This window comes from Geotrypetes seraphini, chromosome 7, assembly GCF_902459505.1.
Source record: "Geotrypetes seraphini chromosome 7, aGeoSer1.1, whole genome shotgun sequence".
In the NCBI taxonomy this organism is placed as follows: domain Eukaryota; kingdom Metazoa; phylum Chordata; class Amphibia; order Gymnophiona; family Dermophiidae; genus Geotrypetes; species Geotrypetes seraphini.
Genome location: NC_047090.1, coordinates 140,056,264 through 140,074,771, shown reverse-complemented (window position 1 = coordinate 140,074,771; position 18,508 = coordinate 140,056,264). Strand labels below are relative to the sequence as shown.

At 44.2% G+C, this 18,508-nt stretch overlaps 1 protein-coding gene across 1 annotated transcript in view; it reads left to right on the top strand.

Moving 5' to 3' along the window:
- ATG14 (autophagy related 14) overlaps positions 1-18,508 on the top strand; it is a 52,637-nt gene that overhangs the window by 11,263 nt on the left and 22,866 nt on the right. The window contains exons 4-7 of the mRNA XM_033952854.1: positions 5,363-5,444; positions 6,721-6,958; positions 9,436-9,665; positions 11,734-11,851. Coding sequence (XP_033808745.1) covers positions 5,363-5,444; positions 6,721-6,958; positions 9,436-9,665; positions 11,734-11,851 — 668 coding nt within the window. The remainder of the gene's footprint in view (positions 1-5,362; positions 5,445-6,720; positions 6,959-9,435; positions 9,666-11,733; positions 11,852-18,508) is intronic.

The window sequence follows — 18,508 nt, the reverse complement described above, 5'->3', positions numbered from 1 at the left end:
TCAATGTCCTGTACGGTAAACCTCTATCTGTACCCTGTTATCCCTTTCGCTTCCAGGAAGTCATCCAGTCCCTTTTTGAACCCCAGAATTGTACTCTGTCTTATTACCTCTCCGGGAAGCGCGTTCCAGGTGTCCACCACCCTCTGAGTGAAGAAAAACCTCCTTGCATTCGTTATGAATCTGTCTCCTCTCAGTTTTTCTGAATGACCTCTTGTTTTAGTTGTCCCTGCTAGTCTAAAGAATCTGTCCCTCTCCACCTTCTCTATGCCTTTCATGATTTTATAAGTTTCTATTATGTCCCCTCTCAGTCTCCGCTTCTCCAGGGTAAAGAGCCCCAGCCTATCTAACCGTTCGGCATATGAAAGGTTCTCCATACCCTTTATCATCCTCGTTGCCCTCCTCTGGACCCTTTCGAGTATTGCCATGTCCTTCTTGAGGTATGGCGACCAGTATTGGACGCAGTATTCCAGATGTGGGCGCACCATTGCTCGATACAGTGGCAGGATAACTTCTTTTGTTCTGGTAGTGATACCTTTTTTGATAATGCCCAACATTCTGTTCGCTTTTTTTGAGGCCGCTGCACATTGTGCCGCCGGCTTCATTGTGTTATCTACCAATACCCCCAGATCTTTTTCTTGGCTGCCTTTCCCGAGTACCCTCCCTCCCATCGTATAGCTGTACATGGAGTTCCCCTTCCCTATGTGCAAGACCTTGCATTTCTCCACATTGAAGCTCATCTGCCATTTCTTTGCCCACTCACTCAGTTTGTTCAGGTCGCTTTGCAATTCTTTGCATTCCTCAACAGTTCTGGCCCTGCTGGAGAGTTTTGTGTCATCTGCGAACTTGATAACTTCGCACTTTGTCCCCGTTTCTAGATCATTAATAAATATATTGAACAGCAATGGTCCCAGCACTGACCCTTGCGGAACACCACTTGTGACCCCTATCCAGTCAGAGTAGTGCCCCTTTACTCCTACCCTCTGTTTCCTGTCCGCCAGCCAATTCTTGATCCATCTGTACACGTCCCCTTCCACCCCGTGACTCCACAGTTTCTTCAGTAAGCGTTCATGGGGCACCTTGTCAAAGGCTTTTTGGAAATCTAGATATATAATGTCTACTGGGTCACCTTGGTCCAATTGTTTACTTATCCCCTCAAAGAAATGCAGTAGATTCGTCTGGCATGATCGGCCTTTACAGAAACTATGCTGGCTCGATCTCATCAGATTATTTTTTTCTATATGCTCATTGATACCTTCCCTGATCATTGATTCGACCATCTTCCCCGGAACGGAGGTTAAGCTCACCGGTCTGTAGTTTCCCGGGTCGCCTCTCGATCCTTTTTTGAAGATCGGTGTAACATTCTTCAAAAAAGGATGGTTTCTCATGCAGAGCTGAGCATTGTGCCACAGGCAGTGACCTGAAGCAGTATGTTTCAGTGAGGTGGTCAGGCAGAACAGCATCACTGTAAGACAAGCTCATTCTTGGGCTGGTTCCTGGATCTTCTGTGCAGTGGTGCAGGGTATGTAGTGTTGGTTCTCGGCCCCTGAAATAGTGCCTCTTTGGCTTGCCTGGGGTCCTCAGCCACTCCCACCCAGGAACTGTGGCTGTGTTGGCAATGTTGCTCTTTGTTCTACCTCCTCATGCATTGGGATGCCATGGGACAGTTCAATTGAAGGAAAAAAAGGCAAATGAAAAGTGGGGGGATTCTGCTGCTCTTGGGCTCTTAATATTATGCCTGTGAGGTGAGCCTGACATTAGCAGGGCTACATTTAAAATGTTCTGTATTATATTTTCTTTGTGTAAATAATCTGCCTTTCCTTTTCACTCCACCAGACCAGTTCAGTCTTGTAGGCTTTATCCCCATACCAGCAGAAAGAGGCAGAGAAGAGATAGTTTGCTGACATTACTCTTTATTAGTCCCCCATGCAGCCTCTTCTGTCAAGTATTGTCTGCCTTCATTAAATGGTTGAACAAGACCCATGCAGAGAGACAGCTGCAAGAAGGCAATGAAAATTTGGACTTCTGAGGCAGTAGATGTTAGATAATTTGACCCAAGTTGAGTTGAGATATGCATGAGTGTACTAGTGTGCGTTGATCCCGTGACCCAGGAACATCAGTCAGTGGGTCACCTCTATCACTTCCTGTTCCTTCCTTGGGGAAGAATCACTACCAGCAATGAGCAGAAGGGAGTTTAACAGAACTCTAGGAGAGAGGTGGTTTACAATTGCTATGGGTGCAGGAGCCCTGCAGAGGAGGACTTTGGTGTGATTCCTGGTTGCATCTGGCTTTGGGAATGACTGCATGGGGCAAACATAGCAGGTGCTACGTGGCCAGTGCTTCCTGAAGCAGCTTTAGAATGGCTGGCCTTTGTTCCAAGTGTGAAGAGGAAACCTGTGTGTGTGTGTTGGGTAGGTTTTAAGTCTTTAATGAACAATCATAAAAAGATAAATATAGTCATAAAACAGTTTATTTGCAAAAGGATTGATGAACATGGACCCAATAAGGTCCTTGTTTCGGGGAAACACTCCTTTCTCAGGTTCCTAAATGGTGTAAAAACCAGCAAACCTGGAATCAGCGGTAAACAGCTGAACAAACTACGAAAGCTCCACTTTTGTCCTGCACTGCGTAGGAGCTTTTGTAGTTTGCTCAGCTGTTTACCACTGATTCCAGTTGTTATCCATCAGGCTTCCTGTATATGACACCATTTAGGACCCCTGAGGAAGGAGTGTTTCTTCAAAACTCAATCCTTTTGGATACAAACTTATTTTATGACTATATTTATCTTTTTATGATTGTTCATTAAAGACTTGGTATCTTGTACATCAATCACCACTACAGTTTTTGCCTTTGTCTTTCAACTCAATATTTTACTGCAGTTCTGTTGGATTCTTTGTTTGTTGTTGCCTGTTGGGTAGGTTTCCCATCAGGGCTGCATTATGACTTTTGTGGGTCTTAGGCACTTCTGCCTTTGTGGCCCCTCCCATGATGGCATTTAATATTGACTGAGCTTTTAATTTGAATTGTACGTATATTATTTTTATTTGATTTGCATTTTATATACAGTGGAACCTTGGTTTACGAGCATAATTTGTTCCAGATACATGCTCATAAACCAAAGTGCTCGTATATAAAAGGGTGACAAGTCAAATGCGCGCAAATATTTCAGCACAAGGACAATTGCGTGCGACCCAATTGCATTGACCTGCGTGCATTTGTTTTACATTCTATTGGCTTGCGCAGTATAGACCTGCGTGCATGTATCCCGTGTTTCATTGTCTTGTGCTCAAATGTCTGCACACATTTGTCTTGCACGCAATTGACTATGAGCCTATAAAAGCAAGTTTCCCTATAGGAAGTAAGGGAAAGTCGCTTGATTCATTCCCCCTCCCCCCCCCCCCACAAGACCACCAGCGTTGCTCCACATCACCCCACCACATCCCAAAAAGACACCCCCCACCCTGAGGTCACTGGCATGCTTCCCCCTCCCCCCCCCCCCGCGAACTGGTATCACCTGCCCAAACACAAGTCCTTACCCCGATCTGGCACCAACACGCAGTACCAACCCACAGGATGTGCCGGTGGCAGTGCCTGAAGATCCTGCCTCTTGTCTGGTCTGGGCCTTGAGCATCTGCGCATGCTCAAGGCCTTCTGGCTTCCGCTCTCTCTGAGTGACTAATTGAAAGCCCACCAGAAGCAGGAAGCGACATGATTGAAGGTGGGAATAGCCTTATGGCAGATGCTTTATACAATCTCATTGGACCTTTGAAACATAGTAGCAATGGTTTCTGCCAGGCCCCTTTAATAGCTTCAGATCTGTAGCTCAATATATAAGCGAGACCTATGGCTTCCATCTCCAAAAGGTAGATCATACCAAGGAGCTTTTGGGTTCACTTAGCTAAAACACAGGTTGCTTCCTTGGTGAAGCGTAAGCTAATTTCACCAGACATTTGTAAAGTGACCACTTGGTTGTCCTTGTATTTGCTCATCAAACACTGCTGTCTAGAAGTCCAGACCAGAGAAGATGCTGCCTTTGGAGTGTGTTCCCTCAATGTGGGGCACACAAGTCCTGTCAAGTTCAAAGCTTAGTTTGGGTACATCCCCTATGTCTGGACTAATCTAGTACTGTAGTTTGAAGTTTAAATTCAGCCCAAGATTATCAATCAGTTTGCACTGACTGTCTTGTATGTGTAAAATGCAGATATCCTAGATATAGTTTTCCTTAACTTTCTCTCATTATGGCTTTTTCTATTAAGCAGTCGTGTTCTTGATTTTCTGCTGGTTTGAAGAACGTCTCAATTCTCAATCTCCCTGCACAAGGAAGGGGATAGGATATAGGAATACTGGAGAGTGGAGGCTATGCAGGGCTCTGTTTAGAGTGATGTCAGCAAGCTATCATCACCTCCTTCTGTTGATAGGACACACAACTCACATGTCTGGACTAGTCTGGTAGAACTCAAGGAGAGAAAATGAGCAGATAATGCTAAATTCTTCATTCCCTTATTCCCTTTCTTCCTCTCTCAGCTACTGTGTTTCTGCCAGCACTGTAGACAACTTGTCACTGTACACGTGAGGGTCAATATTGAAAGTGATTTAACTGTGCAGGAGAGCCTCCTGCCCAGTTAAATCACTTCTGCCTGCCTGTCCACTGATACTCAGCAGCACTGTCTGGTTAATAACAGCACAACCCACCCTAGAACTATCTGTTTAGTGTCAAGACAGTTTATGGGAGGGGCAGAGGCGGTACTTGACCTGTTAGCGGCAATATTCAGAACGTTAACCAGTTAAATAAGCATCTAAAGTTAGGACAGTAAAAATGTGTTTTAACTTTAGCTGCCAAGCTAACTGGTGCCTGGTTAACTTTTAGGTAGTAATCAAGGGGTTTCTGGTTTTCTCTCTCCCCCATATCTGGTGGTCGGGGGTGGTGGTGGGGGGAGTCCAATGGACAGGAGAGATGCCCACTCTTGGAACCAGCCTTATAATGGCCATTGTGATCTCTAGTGGCAGCTTTGCCATATTCAGTAGTGGGTCTGTTTAGGAGACTCAACTTGTCTTTGGGGAGAAAAGGGGAATCTGAATGGGGTGAAGGCACTTGCTTCAACTTATATGGGTCCCAGCCAGGACCCACATAAGCTCCAAACAGCCCACATTGAATATTTGGGTCTAATTCTGCCTGCAATGATAAGCATTAAGAAACAAACAGCTGACTGCCACCAGCTGAATATTGACCAGTTGATGTGCTGTGTGTTGTCTTTGTGTTTTTGTTTAAGTGAAGAATTCTGCCAGGTGTTCTAACTCCAGATTAATGTGCTTTAAGATGTAGATAAATTGTGCTGTATAATCACTGTAAGCTTTCTGTTTTCAGAAATGGAAAATAATGTCCCTCAAAATGAGAATTGAGCAACTGAAGCAATCAATATGTAATAGTAATGAAGAAATAGCAAGAAGTAAGTCGTAGATGTTATCTGTAGTTAGTGTCTTTTTTGTAAGGACTAGGACCTGTTCATGCTTGCTCATTAACTGACCATTTCTCTTGTGTAGTATTAATAATTTTATGAGGATTAATTAGAAATTGGGCTGGGTAAGCAAGGGTATTAAGAACTATTGAAGTCAGCATAAACAAGTATGGTACACTATTGATTTGTTCATAAAGCTTTTGCACTGTGTTCCTGAAAATTAAAAATGATTTGTAGTAATTGGACTTAGGATGGAGAGAGGCTGTTTCTGGAGTGCTAAACCATGGAGTCATGATTTGTAAGCCCTGGCAATATACACAGTGCCCATACAATAGAAGGAAGGTAAGGTAGAAAAATGGTCTAGGTACAGTTATAGAAGAAAGCAAAGTATTGGCTGAGAGTTCACTTTTTGTGGCCTTTCAAAACAATTTTGTTAATGATTGATTACAATAGGGTAGTCCTTGAGTTCTGCAATTGGGCCACGTTTATGTGCTATAAACACTAAATTTTGCATGCATTGTATTTACACATAATGGAGGTAGTGCAAGCAGACTCTCACTCTGCATATGCATAAGATGTATCTTGAAAACTTGACCAGCTTATGGAACTTGAAGACACAAAGCAGGCTTTGCATTTACTTGTAGCAGTTGAAAGCTCTAGTCTAAGAAGACTAACTTCAGGGAACAGAAATTGACTCGAGGCAGAAGGTCGTTTCATACCTTGTCTCCATCATATCAAACTGTCGCTTCTGTTGTCCAATTCTTGAAGACACATTGGCCCTGATGTTTTAACAGCTTTAGTGACGATTGCATTTGCCAACTGGATGCAGAAAATGACTCGCTGCCTGTTTTTCTGCACAATCACTTATTCCCCGATCCGACCATGCAAATAAGCTGATTAATGTTAAAATGCCATTTAAACTAGAAGAGCAATTGATGCTCTAACATGGGTTCCTGATGCCCATTCCCTCCTGCTATAGCTACTCCCTTCCCCCAGTGTGGCAGCAAAACGGTAGGAGAAATGTGCACTTCCTCCTGCCATGCCGAACCCCCCCCCATGAAAGAAAATTGGCAGGAGGGATGCCCACTACCTCCCGCCATGCCAACCAACCTCCCCTTGCAGCAGTGAAATGACAGGAGGGATGCCCATCCCTCCTGACACCAAAGCCCCCCCACAAACATCCCCTACCCTCCCCCTTCCCCCCTCCCAAAAAAAAGACAGGAGGGATGCTTACTGCCTCCTTTTTTTTTTTTTTTTTTTTTTTCAGACTCTGAATTGCGTCTTAAAATAAAAGATGACAACCAGAAGGTTTGTCGTAGAGCTCAAAGACATCAAGAAAAGAAAGAAAAGATACAGAGGCACAACCGCAAGCTGGGTGACCTGGTAGAGAAGAAATCCAATGACCTGAGAACTCAGCATGTATATCTAGCAAATCTTCGACGGTCACATATATTGGAACTAACATCTATCATTTTCCCCATTGATGAAGTGAAGACTGGTATAAGGCAAGTGAGACTTTAATTGCAATATGAACGACTTACAATCTTTTCTATCATAGACAACTTTTCTATATTAAAATGACGCTAGCAACACAAGAAAACTAAGTCAGTTGGCATTTAGAACCAACTTATTAAGATCCTCAGATTTTTATATAATACCTGATATAATGCTAATTTTTTAAGGTCTTATCATGCTGACTGAGAAGATCAGGTGATGTCCTGTTGAGCGGTATTGTTTAGAAGCAGCATGGTTGTAAAAAGTGACACCTTGGAAGAAAAATGCAAATGTGTAAAAATATAAGAACCAAGGTATTTGATATTTAAAAAAAAGGATAACTAAAGAATTAGATCTAAAAATGAAGCAGAACTAGGAATCTAGGTTGGTAATGCTTAACAATGGTATTCTAGTGCAATAGGCACATCATTCTTGAACCTGTGGGTTGTATCTCTGATCACAAGATCTGGTGTAGAGAGCCTCGTTTACATTTTTTCTGCTCTGCCTCCCCTCACTTTGGGCTGTTCTGTAACTACTCAGTTTTCCTCTAAACATGAGATGGTAGGAGCCTGTTTGTTCTGCTTGTGTATTGTGTTTAGTTATTTTTATTTTGTTTTTTTGTTATCCGGTCATGAGGCTTTTCAGTGCTGCAGAGGCTCCTGGTCTCAGGGCTATTAGAGAACACACACTCTGAGGGCAGAAGTCTATAGCCTAGAGGCAGCCTGCATTACCAGTCCAGGAGCTCAGGGACCATTCCAATAGGAGCAAGACTCACTTCAGATTTTGTCTGCAGAGAGCTTGAGTGGTAGGGTTAGCGTGATTGGGGTTCTCATAGACAGCCTACTTATCAGTGTTTCCCAGTCAGTATCCTGTGGCTTACTAGGATACCTTTTCTCTAAAATGCAATGACAACTCTCAGAGCTCAGAACCTGAACTTAATGTAAATGTTTAAGCATTATGGCCCACCTTGCACACAAATATATTTCCTCATGCCATGATTACTTTTTCTGTTCAGTTCAGTGACCACAAAAGCAAAGTGCTCTCAAAAAAATTCTGAGGTTTTCCTCTATGGTATTTCATTGTTGTCCATTTCTCTTCGTAAACTAAGATTTAATTGTTTTGTTTTATTTTTTGTCATGTCCCAGTCAGTCTGCAGGTTCACTTCTGCCCATAGAGTTCTGATACTAGAGCTTTGAGCCTTCCTTATTTGCTTATTCTGCCTAGGTTGTGAGCAGTGTGTGAATATGTACGTTCCATGCTTCCCTAGACATAAAGAAACCATTGCATCTCTCTTGAGAACATAACCAGTCTGTTCTCAATCCACTTAGATGAGAATTAATGCAAAAGACAGCCAATCTCTACTCAAAAGGAAGGTCCTGTTTCTCCTTTATCGTGGAACTTGCTCCCCCTTCCATGTGCAGTGGCCTCAAGAGCTCAGTAACAAAGCAGAACCGTACACTAGACGGAGCTATTGAAACCAGAAGCGTATTAGTCTCCATGACACTGACGCAGGCATGATTTGGAATGTCTTATGTACCTCTGTCAACAGTGCAAAACTGTGACAATCCTGTTGACTGATGTCCTCTGTTTCACTTGTGCAGTTGAGCCCATCCTCATGATGACACAACAGTTTGCCAGCGGTGTCCTTTTTTCCCCTCATACTGTCGTGACTTGAAGGAAGGAAGGTTTAGTTCCTGAAAGCTGGTCAAAAAATATATTAAGTTAATCTAATAAAAATGTATTAGCTGTATTGTTAATATTTATTAACTTTTAATGTGAATTAATGCAGCAACCATGCTATGACATATTTTTTATTACTGCAGATTGACAGTCACCTACAGTACTTGTGTGTCTGACTCAGTTTCTGCTTATCAAAGGAAAAAGCGCTGTTGTTCGCCTGTAACAAGTGTGATGTAGACAACAGGATTGATCAAGCACACAATCCCTCCTGCAGCTGCATTCATTCTTTGGCTGTGATACTTACTGAAGAGCCAAAGAGACTGCTGCCCTTGGAAAGAGCCACACATACTTGGTACTTGTGCTTTAGGAGGTGTTCCATCCTGGTACAAATGGATGATGTAACTCGTTTTTGTGCTTAATAATTTCTGCTGTCTACATGAAAACATCTGTAATAGGTGAGCAACAGTGCTATAGCGATGTATAGAGATGAGCAATTTTTGTCGATAAATATTTTCCAGGTGTGGTTGTAGCAGTTAACTCTATTTTTATATAGCCATTTTTATATCATGATTTTTAAAGTGTTTCTAGAAATGGTCTAGCTAAGCAATAAAGGAATGAGGAAGTGCCTCTTTAGAAAAGAGTACTATGCACTTTTTTTATCAGATCAAGCTTGCTGGAGCAGAAATACTGCATTATATCCTTTGTTTTGTATGTTTGTTTATTTTTTAAAGGGCTGCCAAGCAGAAGGCAGTTTTGATACTCCTGAAAACCCCTTTATAAGGGATGCATGCATCTTCCATTCTCACAGGGACCCTGCAGATGTCTCCTTTGAGAGTGATAATGCTCTGACCTCTAGTACTGTGAGCAAGCTAGCAGAAGCCAGGCGAACGACGTATCTGTCAGGAAGATGGGTTTGTGATGACCATAATGGTGACACAAGCATCAGCATCACAGGACCTTGGATTAGTCTTCCTAGCAGTGGAGACTATTCAGCATACTACAATTGGGTAGAAGAGAAGAAGTCAACACAAGGACCTGGTAGGAAATACACCATTATTTTGAAAGTGATAGTCATTTTAGATTGGGTATTTTTAATATTTCACGTAGTTGAAATCACTCCTCTTCTGGAAATGGCAAAGGTCAGTTCTGTTGGCAGAGAACCTACTTTTAAGGGCTTGTTCAGATGGTTTAATAGCTTTCTGGAGATAAGCAAGATGTCACAAGTGGTGATATCATCTGACAGACCTTTTTTAGTTTTAGACTGTTGAATAACTTAGTTCAACTGCATGTTCAGTTCTTGTGCTGCTGTGTTGCACAAGGACATCGCTCTTCTGGGTTTTTTTCCCATGGAACAGTAGATCCACTTTAGTGGCAACTTGATTAATATTTGAAATTTTTATGAGTGGTTTGCCTTTCCTCTGTCCTTCAGCTAGATTTTTGGGGTCATCGAGCGTTTTTTTTAAACTTCTGCTTTTGTGTTTTTGCTACATTGTACTCTCTGACTGCTTGGTCGTACTTTTATATTCAAAATTTGTCATTTGCTTTCCTGCAACTGTAATTTTTGCTGGCATATTACAGGAAAGCCCCCTAAGATCATATCCAGAGCTTGCAGGGCCTAAACTGGCTCATGAAGCCATTTGTAGATGTTCCAAGAGGGTTTCTTGGCCATGAAGGGCCAGAGGAGAGCCTCTGGTTCTTCCAAGATAATTGAATGCATTGGACTAAAAAAAACTCTAGAGCTGCACTGGATGCTGGAGATGAATTGAAAACCTTGATCTCCCTTGATATCAAGTGTCAGCAGTGGCTATCGGGTATGGTTGTAGACTGATGCATGCCTGATAGAGGAGGCTTCAACTTCCTCAGCATGGACAGTAACCAGTGTTGCAGAGATGGAAAAGCATCAACATTGCTTCTGTTTAGAACATGAGTGCACTCTGCCGTATCAGCAAAGTGCCTCTGAATGCTTGACCTTAATGTCGAAAGATGTGTATTATGCTAATAGAATGGAATTTTCTTGGGTAACTCAGCAGATGAGGCCTCTTCTCTCCCTGATATTGGCATTGGCAGCCTTTAAGGAGGAGCTGCATAGGAGAATCAAGGAACAGGGCACAAATCTGGCTCAGTTCCACATTCTGGCACTGCTCTGTCTGGCAGCCATGCTGATTCCTGTGATTTGTACAGTGCTTGAAGGTGTCAAATTCATGGTGTGGCTTGAAAAAAATCTCTAATTTTGTTGTAGAACATTTTTGATAGCTGAGGCAATTCAAAGACTCAGCTTTTATATCCCAGCACTTTCAATACTCCACCATACATTTTCTGAAAAGCTCATCTTAATACTCTAAACACATCTCAGCAGTGATACCTTTCACACAGGTACATAGCCTGTGACTTGCTCGCTGTCAACATTGGGTACATTGGTCCAGGACTGCAGTTTTAAAGATAAGAGACAAAAATATGTGGTTTTGAGCTAAGCCAAGGTGAATTTTTTTTTTTTTTTTTTTCAGGTGTCAATGATTAAAGATTTGTTATACATGCACCCGATGGTGATAGTGAGCGAGTCACAGGCTGCGTACCTGTGTGAAAGGAGTCACTACAGGTGTTTAGAGTATTAAGATGAGATTTTCAGAAAATTTATGATGAAGTATTGAAAGTGCTGGAATATAAAAGCTGAATCTTTGAATTGCCTCAGCTATCAAAAATGTTCTACAACTAGTACATTTGAGATTTTTTCAAGCCACAGCATGAATGTGACACCTTCAAGCACTTGGGTAAGAGTATATCACCCTCAGAAATAGGAAATAGCCTTGCATTATTTTTTCACTTAAAAAATGGGTTTGGACTGTTGTATTACAAATTGTTTACTCTTAACAGAATTCATGTAAACCTTACTTTTTCATTTCTGGTGACTTTAGTCACCTTTTCCCAAATGGTCACATATGGTAAACATTGAACATATTACCTTGAAGTAATTAAGAATTGATCATGTGCTCCATCTATATTTTGTTGTTACAGTAAATATAATACACTTAATTTAATCCCTGTAATTAATCAGTGATTCTACATTTTTTTGTAAAGGGCAATGTTTCTATGCTTTGTTTAATTTTAGATACGGAACATAATAACCCTGCTTATACCATCAGTGCTGCTTTATGCTATGCAACTCAGCTTGTAAATATATTGTCTCACATACTTGATGTGAATCTCCCTAAGAAGCTCTTCAACAGGTAAGTAATGGACTTTAGTTCTTTTTCTGCGTATCATACAATCACTTGTTTGGTGGCCTGTCCCCCTTTGATTCTCCTAATATCTTGATCTGAGCTGCTTAAGATAAGAGCATTTTTAATATATAGCATTTAATATATAGCATTTTTGCATTTTTAATATATAGTCAAAATATTGTGAACCTGATTTTCCCAATCAGAGGGTAGCTGTAGGAGTAATTAAGATTGCATGGTGTTGCCCAGTTTCTTCATTGGGAGATTACATTAGTGACTTCTATTCCGCCTGTACCTAAACCAGACCTAAAGCAGGTTTGAGTGCTGAGGTATGTGTAACTGAGAACATAAAGGACTGATCAGCCCTATTTAATTTTCAGTAATTCTATGTACAGTAGAGTTTTGGCTATCCGGGTCTCTCACACAAGTGGCAAAAAAATTGCCGGTGGAAAAAGAAAATGTCCCCCGAAGCACCAGTGGCAGTGTCCTGAGTCGCAAATCCTCCCTCCCTCAAGCCCCGAAGCAGCTACGAACCTCCTCCCTCCCGCCCCGAAAACCCTCCTCCCTCCCTCAAGCCCCGAAGAGGCAAAATGAGGCAGTGGTCCTGAACCGTGCACTCCCTCGCTCCCTCCCTTCCTTAACAGTCAGCTGCAGGAAGCCTCAAAACAGGATGCTTGCAGCCAGCCCGGAAGGGCCTTTCATCTGACGTGTCACTTCCAACGCATCAGAGGAAAGGCCCTGCCAGGGCTGGCTGCGATCAGCCTGTTTCAAAGCTGACTCCTGCTGACCGGCTGCACTCGGAGAAGGAAGGGAGCTAGGGAGCTGTGCTCAGGTAAGGAAGGGATAGAAAAGGAGGGAGGGAGTTTATTTCTTAGGACTGCCGCCTGCTTCTGCCACTTTGGGGCTTGAGGGAGGAGGGCTCTGTGGCTCAGGACCGCTGGTGCTTCAGGGCAGGGGTGGTAATTGTGTGTTAGAGACAGCAGACAGCCTCGAAAGCAGACTTGCTTGAAGATATTTGCAAGAGCTTCTTAGTGCTGCACTGCGTATGCGCGAGGGCCTTCCCGCCCGAGTTAGGGCGCGCATCTCCTGTGAGGAACCTCAGTTCAGATACCTAGCTAAGAAGCCAACCAGGGGAGGAGGGTGGGTTGTGAGAATATCTGCCTGCTGTCCCTGGATAACAACTGTTACGGTAAGTAACTGTGCTTTATCCCAGGACAAGCAGGCAGCATATTCTCAACAGTGGGTGACCTCCAAGCTAAGCATAAAGGGATGGAGGGAGGGTTGGCAAGTTAAGAAAAAATTTTAGCAAAACAGATTGGCCAAAATGGCCATCCCTTCTGGAGAAAGTATCCAGACAGTAATGAGAGGTGAATGTATGAACCGAGGACCAAGTGGCAGCCTTGCAGATTTCCTCAATAGGAGTTGATCTGAAGAAAGCTACAGACGCCACCATTGCTCTAACTCTGTGGCCCGTGACTCGACCCTGCAGAGAAAGACCAGCCTGAGCATAGCGGAAAGAGATGCAAGCAGCCATCCAGTTGGAGATGGTTCGCTTCGAGACAGGATGTCCCAACTTATTTGGATCAAATGAGATGAAAAGTTGTGGGGCTGTTCTGTGAGGTTGAGTGTGTTGCAAGTAGAAAGCCAAGGCACGCTTACAGTCCAAAGTATGGAGCGCCACTTCTCCAGGGTGAGAATGAGGCTTTGGAAAAAATACTGGAAGAATAATAGATTGATTGATGTGAAATTCTGAAACAACTTTTGGATGAGTACGGAGGACCACCTTGTCATGGTGGAAAACTGAAAGGTGGATCCACAACCAAAGCTTGTAACTCACTGACCCTTTGAGCCGACGTGAGGGCAATCAGGAAAACTACTTTCCAAGTAAGGTACCTGAGATGAGCCTTATCAATTGGTTCAAAGGGAGGTTTCATCAATTGAGCCAAAACAACATTGAGATCCCAGACCACTGGGGGTGGTTTAAGTGGTGGATGAATATTAAAAAGTCCTTTCATAAAGCGGGAAACCACAGGATGTGCAGACAGAGGTTTACCATCAAGAGGCTGATGAAAAACAGCAATCGCACTGAGATGGACTTGGATGGATGGAGACTGAAGTCCAGATTGTGATAAGTGAAGTAAATAATTTAAAACAGAAGCCAAGGAGGTAGACATTGGCTCCATATGGCGAGTGGAACACCAAGCAGAAAATCTAGTCCATTTCTGACCGTAACACTGCCAAGTGGATGGCTTTCTGAAAGCGACTAAAATATCTTGGACAGACTGAGAGAACTGTAGAGTCTGTTAGGTTGAAAGGTACCAAGCTGTTAAGTGTAGAGACTGCAGGTTGGGATGTAGCAAGGATCCTTGACTCTGAATAAGCAGAGAGGGAAAAACTGGTAGAAGCAGAGGCTCCCTGGTGCTGAGTTGAAGTAGAAGGGAGTATCATGGTTGTCTGGACCACCGAGGAGCTATCAGAATCATGGTGGGATGTTCTGTCTTGAGTTTGACAAGAGTCTTGAGAATCAGAGGGAATGGAGGGAAGACAGAGAGAAAGTGACCCATCCAATCCAGGAGAAAAGCATCTATCTCGAGACGCTGGGGAGAGTATATTCAAGAGCAGAACTGAGGCAGCTTGTTGTTGAGGGGAGACACAAAGAGTCTATCTGAGGGGTCCCCCACTGAGCAAACACCTTACGTAGAGGCAAGGAATTGAGTGTCCATTCGTGAGGTTGCAGAAGACGACTTAATTTGTCCGCCAGACAGTTGTGCTGACCTTGAATATATGGAGCTCTGAGAAAGATGTTCTGATGGATTGTCCAATCCCACAGCTTCAGAGCTTCTCGACAAAGGGAGTGAGATCCCGTACCTCCCTGTTTGTTGACATAGTACATGACGACTTGGTTGTCCGTCCAGACAAGAACTACATTGTCGTGAAGAAGGTGTTGAAAAACTTTGAGAGCATTGAAAATCCCTCTGAGTTCCAACAGATTTGTTGTGACAAAGACGGTCTGCGGGAGACCAATGGCCTCGGGTACGGAGACCGTCTAGATGGGCTCCCCATGCGTAGTTTGACGAGTCTGATGAGGGAGATTGTGGAACAGCAAACCTCTGGAAAAATTGGAAGAGAGCATCCACCAGTGGAGAGACTGCTTCAACAAAAGAGTTACTGTAATTTGTTGAGAAAGCGGGTCGGTAGCTTGTTGCCACTGAGATGCCAGGGTCCACTGAGGTATGCGAAGGTGAAGTCTGGCAAAAGGAGTCGCGTGAACTGTAGAAGCCATGTGACCGAGCAGAACCATCATTTGTCTTGCTGAAATTGATGTGAGATGAGACACTTGATGGCAAAGGTGAATTAGAGTATCCTGACGTGGTGGAGGTAGAAACGCACTGAGCTGGACAGTGTCTAGAGTGGCCCCAATGAATTGGAGAGACTGAGATGGGGACTGCTGGGATTTTGGAAAGTTGACTTTGAACCCCAGACTTTGGAGGAATATAATAGTCTGTTGGGTCGCTGCAATAACCCCTTGTTGAGAGGGGGCCTTGATAAGCCAGTTGTCTAGGTATGGAAAAACTTGGAGACCCTGGGCACGGAGGGCAGCAGCCACCATCACCAGACACTTTGTGAAGACTCTGGGGGATGAGGCGAGTCTGAAAGGAAGAACTCTGTATTGTAGATGAAGATTCCCCACCCTGAATCGAAGATATTTGCGAGAGGCTAGATGAATCGGGATATGAGTGTAAGCCTCTTTGAGATCCAGAGAGCATAACTAATCTCCCTGATCCATCAGGGAATATAAGGTTGGTAAAGATAGCATCCAAAACTTCTCTTTGACTAGAAATTTGTTGAGGGCTCTGAGGTCCAAAATGGGTCGCAAATCCCCCGTCTTCTTTGGGACTAGAAAATAACGGGAATAAAAGCCCATGTCCCGTTGGTTCAGAGGAACCTCCTCGACAGCTCGAAGGCGAAGAAGAGCCTGAGCTTCCTGAAGAAAAAGGGGAAGTTGCGACGAATTGGAAGGACACTCTCTTGGAGGGCGATCTGGAGGCACCTGAAGAAAGTGAAATGAGTATCCCTCCTGAAGGATGGTGAGAACCCAGAGATCTGAGGTGATTATCTCCCACTGGTGATAAAATTAGTAAAGATGACCTATGGGCAGAAGAGAATTTTGATGCAGGGAGGTTGGCATGCTCAGACTGGGAATGTCAGAAAGACTGAGCTGGTTTAGTCGCAGCAGGAGTCTGAGCCTTCTGCTGTCGTTGTTTTTGTGGAGGCCTTCTAGGCGGAGGCCTGGAGAAAGCTGGTGGTGTTTTTGGGGATAACGACGCGGTGGTTGTTTTTTTTTGGCCGAGCAGGAGGAGTCTTAGGCTTCGGCCGAATCAAGGAAGCAAAAGAGCGCTCATGTTCAGAGAGGTGCTTTGTAGCAGCTTCAATAGAATCATCAAAGAGTTCATTACCCTGGCAAGGCAAGTTCGCTAGACGGTCCTGCAGATTGGGATCCATATCAACAATGCGGAGCCAGGTGAGATGGCGCATTGCTACTGCAAAGGCAGAAACTCTAGAAGAGAGCTCAAAAGCATCGTATGTGGCTTGCAGCATGAAGAGTCGAAGTTGAGACAGAGTTCTGAGGATCTGTTTAATTTCAGAAAGACTTTGTTCCTCCAGAGCCGGATAGAACTTAGGCATCAATTTGAGGAAATGGTTAAAATAAGCTGTGAAAATGTAGTTATAATTGAGAATTCTGTTAAGCCATCATGGAATTGTGGAATAACCTGTGGCCAAACTTGTCCATTGTATAGCCTTCCTTACCTGGAGGGACCGCAGCATAAAGCTTAGATGGATGAGCTTTCTTTAAAGAAGATCCCACAACCAAAGACTGGTGAAACAATTGAGATTTCTCAAAGCCTTTGCAAGGTACTGTGTGATACCTAGATTCCAGCATGGATGGAATGGCTGTAATGGAATAAGGAATTTCCATATTCCTTAAAAAAGTTTACTTCAATACTGGAGGCATAGGAAGCCTCAAGATCTCCTTGGGTGGATGAGGCAGCTCCATGTCGGCCAAATATTCAGGTGTATATTTGGAATCAGAGTGAAGATCCAGTTGAAGAGCTTGTCCCATGTTGAAGACGAACCTGGCAAAAGAGGCAGACTTTGAGGTTGAAGCACCTTCTGGAGAAGGAGTGCGAGACTGAGGAACTACTGAGTAGGACAGAGAAGCCTCTCTGGAATACTGAGACAAAGGTTCAGAGTTTAGGCGCACAGTGATTGAGGAAGCTGCACTACCTGTATCAGGCGGAGTTAGTGAGTGTTTGCGCTTCAAAACCCTCGATGGTGAGGTCCCCGGATTTCGAGGAACAGAGTGGGTTGAGGCAGGAGGAGAAGACTCCCTTGGAGGAGTCCTCAACCTCAATGAACTTCGAGGAGAAGCAGCCAGTGTAATAACTTTGCGAGACTTATGTTTAGATGTGGAAGAAGCCTTGGATAAACGAGGCATAGAAGTCTCAGTATCCAGAGAAGGCGAAGGTTTCTGTGGCAGAGATGTCTCCTGAGGAAGCTTGGAAGCGAGATGCCTCGAATCACTTGAGCGATGCTTCGGTCGAGGTGGAAGAGATAGTGTCCGAGGAGTAGGTGAAGAGTCACTGGATGAGAACCGGCGAGGCTTCCAAGGCTTGCCTCGAGGTGCTTCGACAGGAGTCCCAGACTGCTGCTCAGGCTGGCTCGAAGGAAGCAGGGTCGAGGATGGAAGGAGTTGAGCCACGACCGAGGAATCTGAGTGGTCAGAATGGCTTTTAACATGTCCTCGAATATAGGCACCGTGACAAAGGGATCCGGTCTCGAAGGTGCAGCAGTGCGCTCCAAGGAGGGCGACCTCGATGAGTATTCCCGATGCTTGGAGGCACGCTTAGCTGGAGTTCTTGAAGAGGCTGGCAGGACCGCAGATACGGCCTGGGATGCCTGAGACTCTGGAGGCTTCTTAGGAATGGTACCTGAAGGAGAGACAGGAGACTTACCCGTCGATGATGACTTCAGAGGAGCTGCCGGCGAGGCCTTCGAGACCAAAGATGTTGAGGTGGAGGCAGAAGCTGGCGTTGAGATCGAGGACTTAGATGTCGAGGCCATCCCTGAAGCCGAGATCGAGACCTTCTCAGGCGGTTGGTCCATAGTGCCAAAAAGTTGGAGAAACTTGGCACAGTGTCGATGAAAGGTCCGAAGTTGAAGGGTAGCGCAGTGCAAGCAAGTGTCGAGGCAATATTCAGGACCCAAACAAACAATACACCGACTATGGGGGATCGGTGATTGAAATGGTCTTGTTGCACTGGCTACACTTTTTGAACTGGTAAGAGGCCAGGACATAGAAAAAACAAAGTCCGACGTACCGAACGAGGTGAGCAGCCTGGCCTAGGCCAAAAGATCGCTGACCGGAAAAAAAAACTGAATAAACTCTTTTTTTAAAATTTTTTTTAAGAACGAATGGAAATGCGAGCACAGCGACTTAAATAATAAAATAATAAAAAGCCGCGGTGAGAGAAGGCAACGAAGGCTGCAGAGCTGAAAAGAAGATGACTTCTCAGCTCCGCGGAAAATGTTGAACTGAGGTTCCTCACAGGAGACGCGCGCCCTAACTTTCGAGGCTGTCCGCTGCGGGGCTCCGTCGGTGACGTC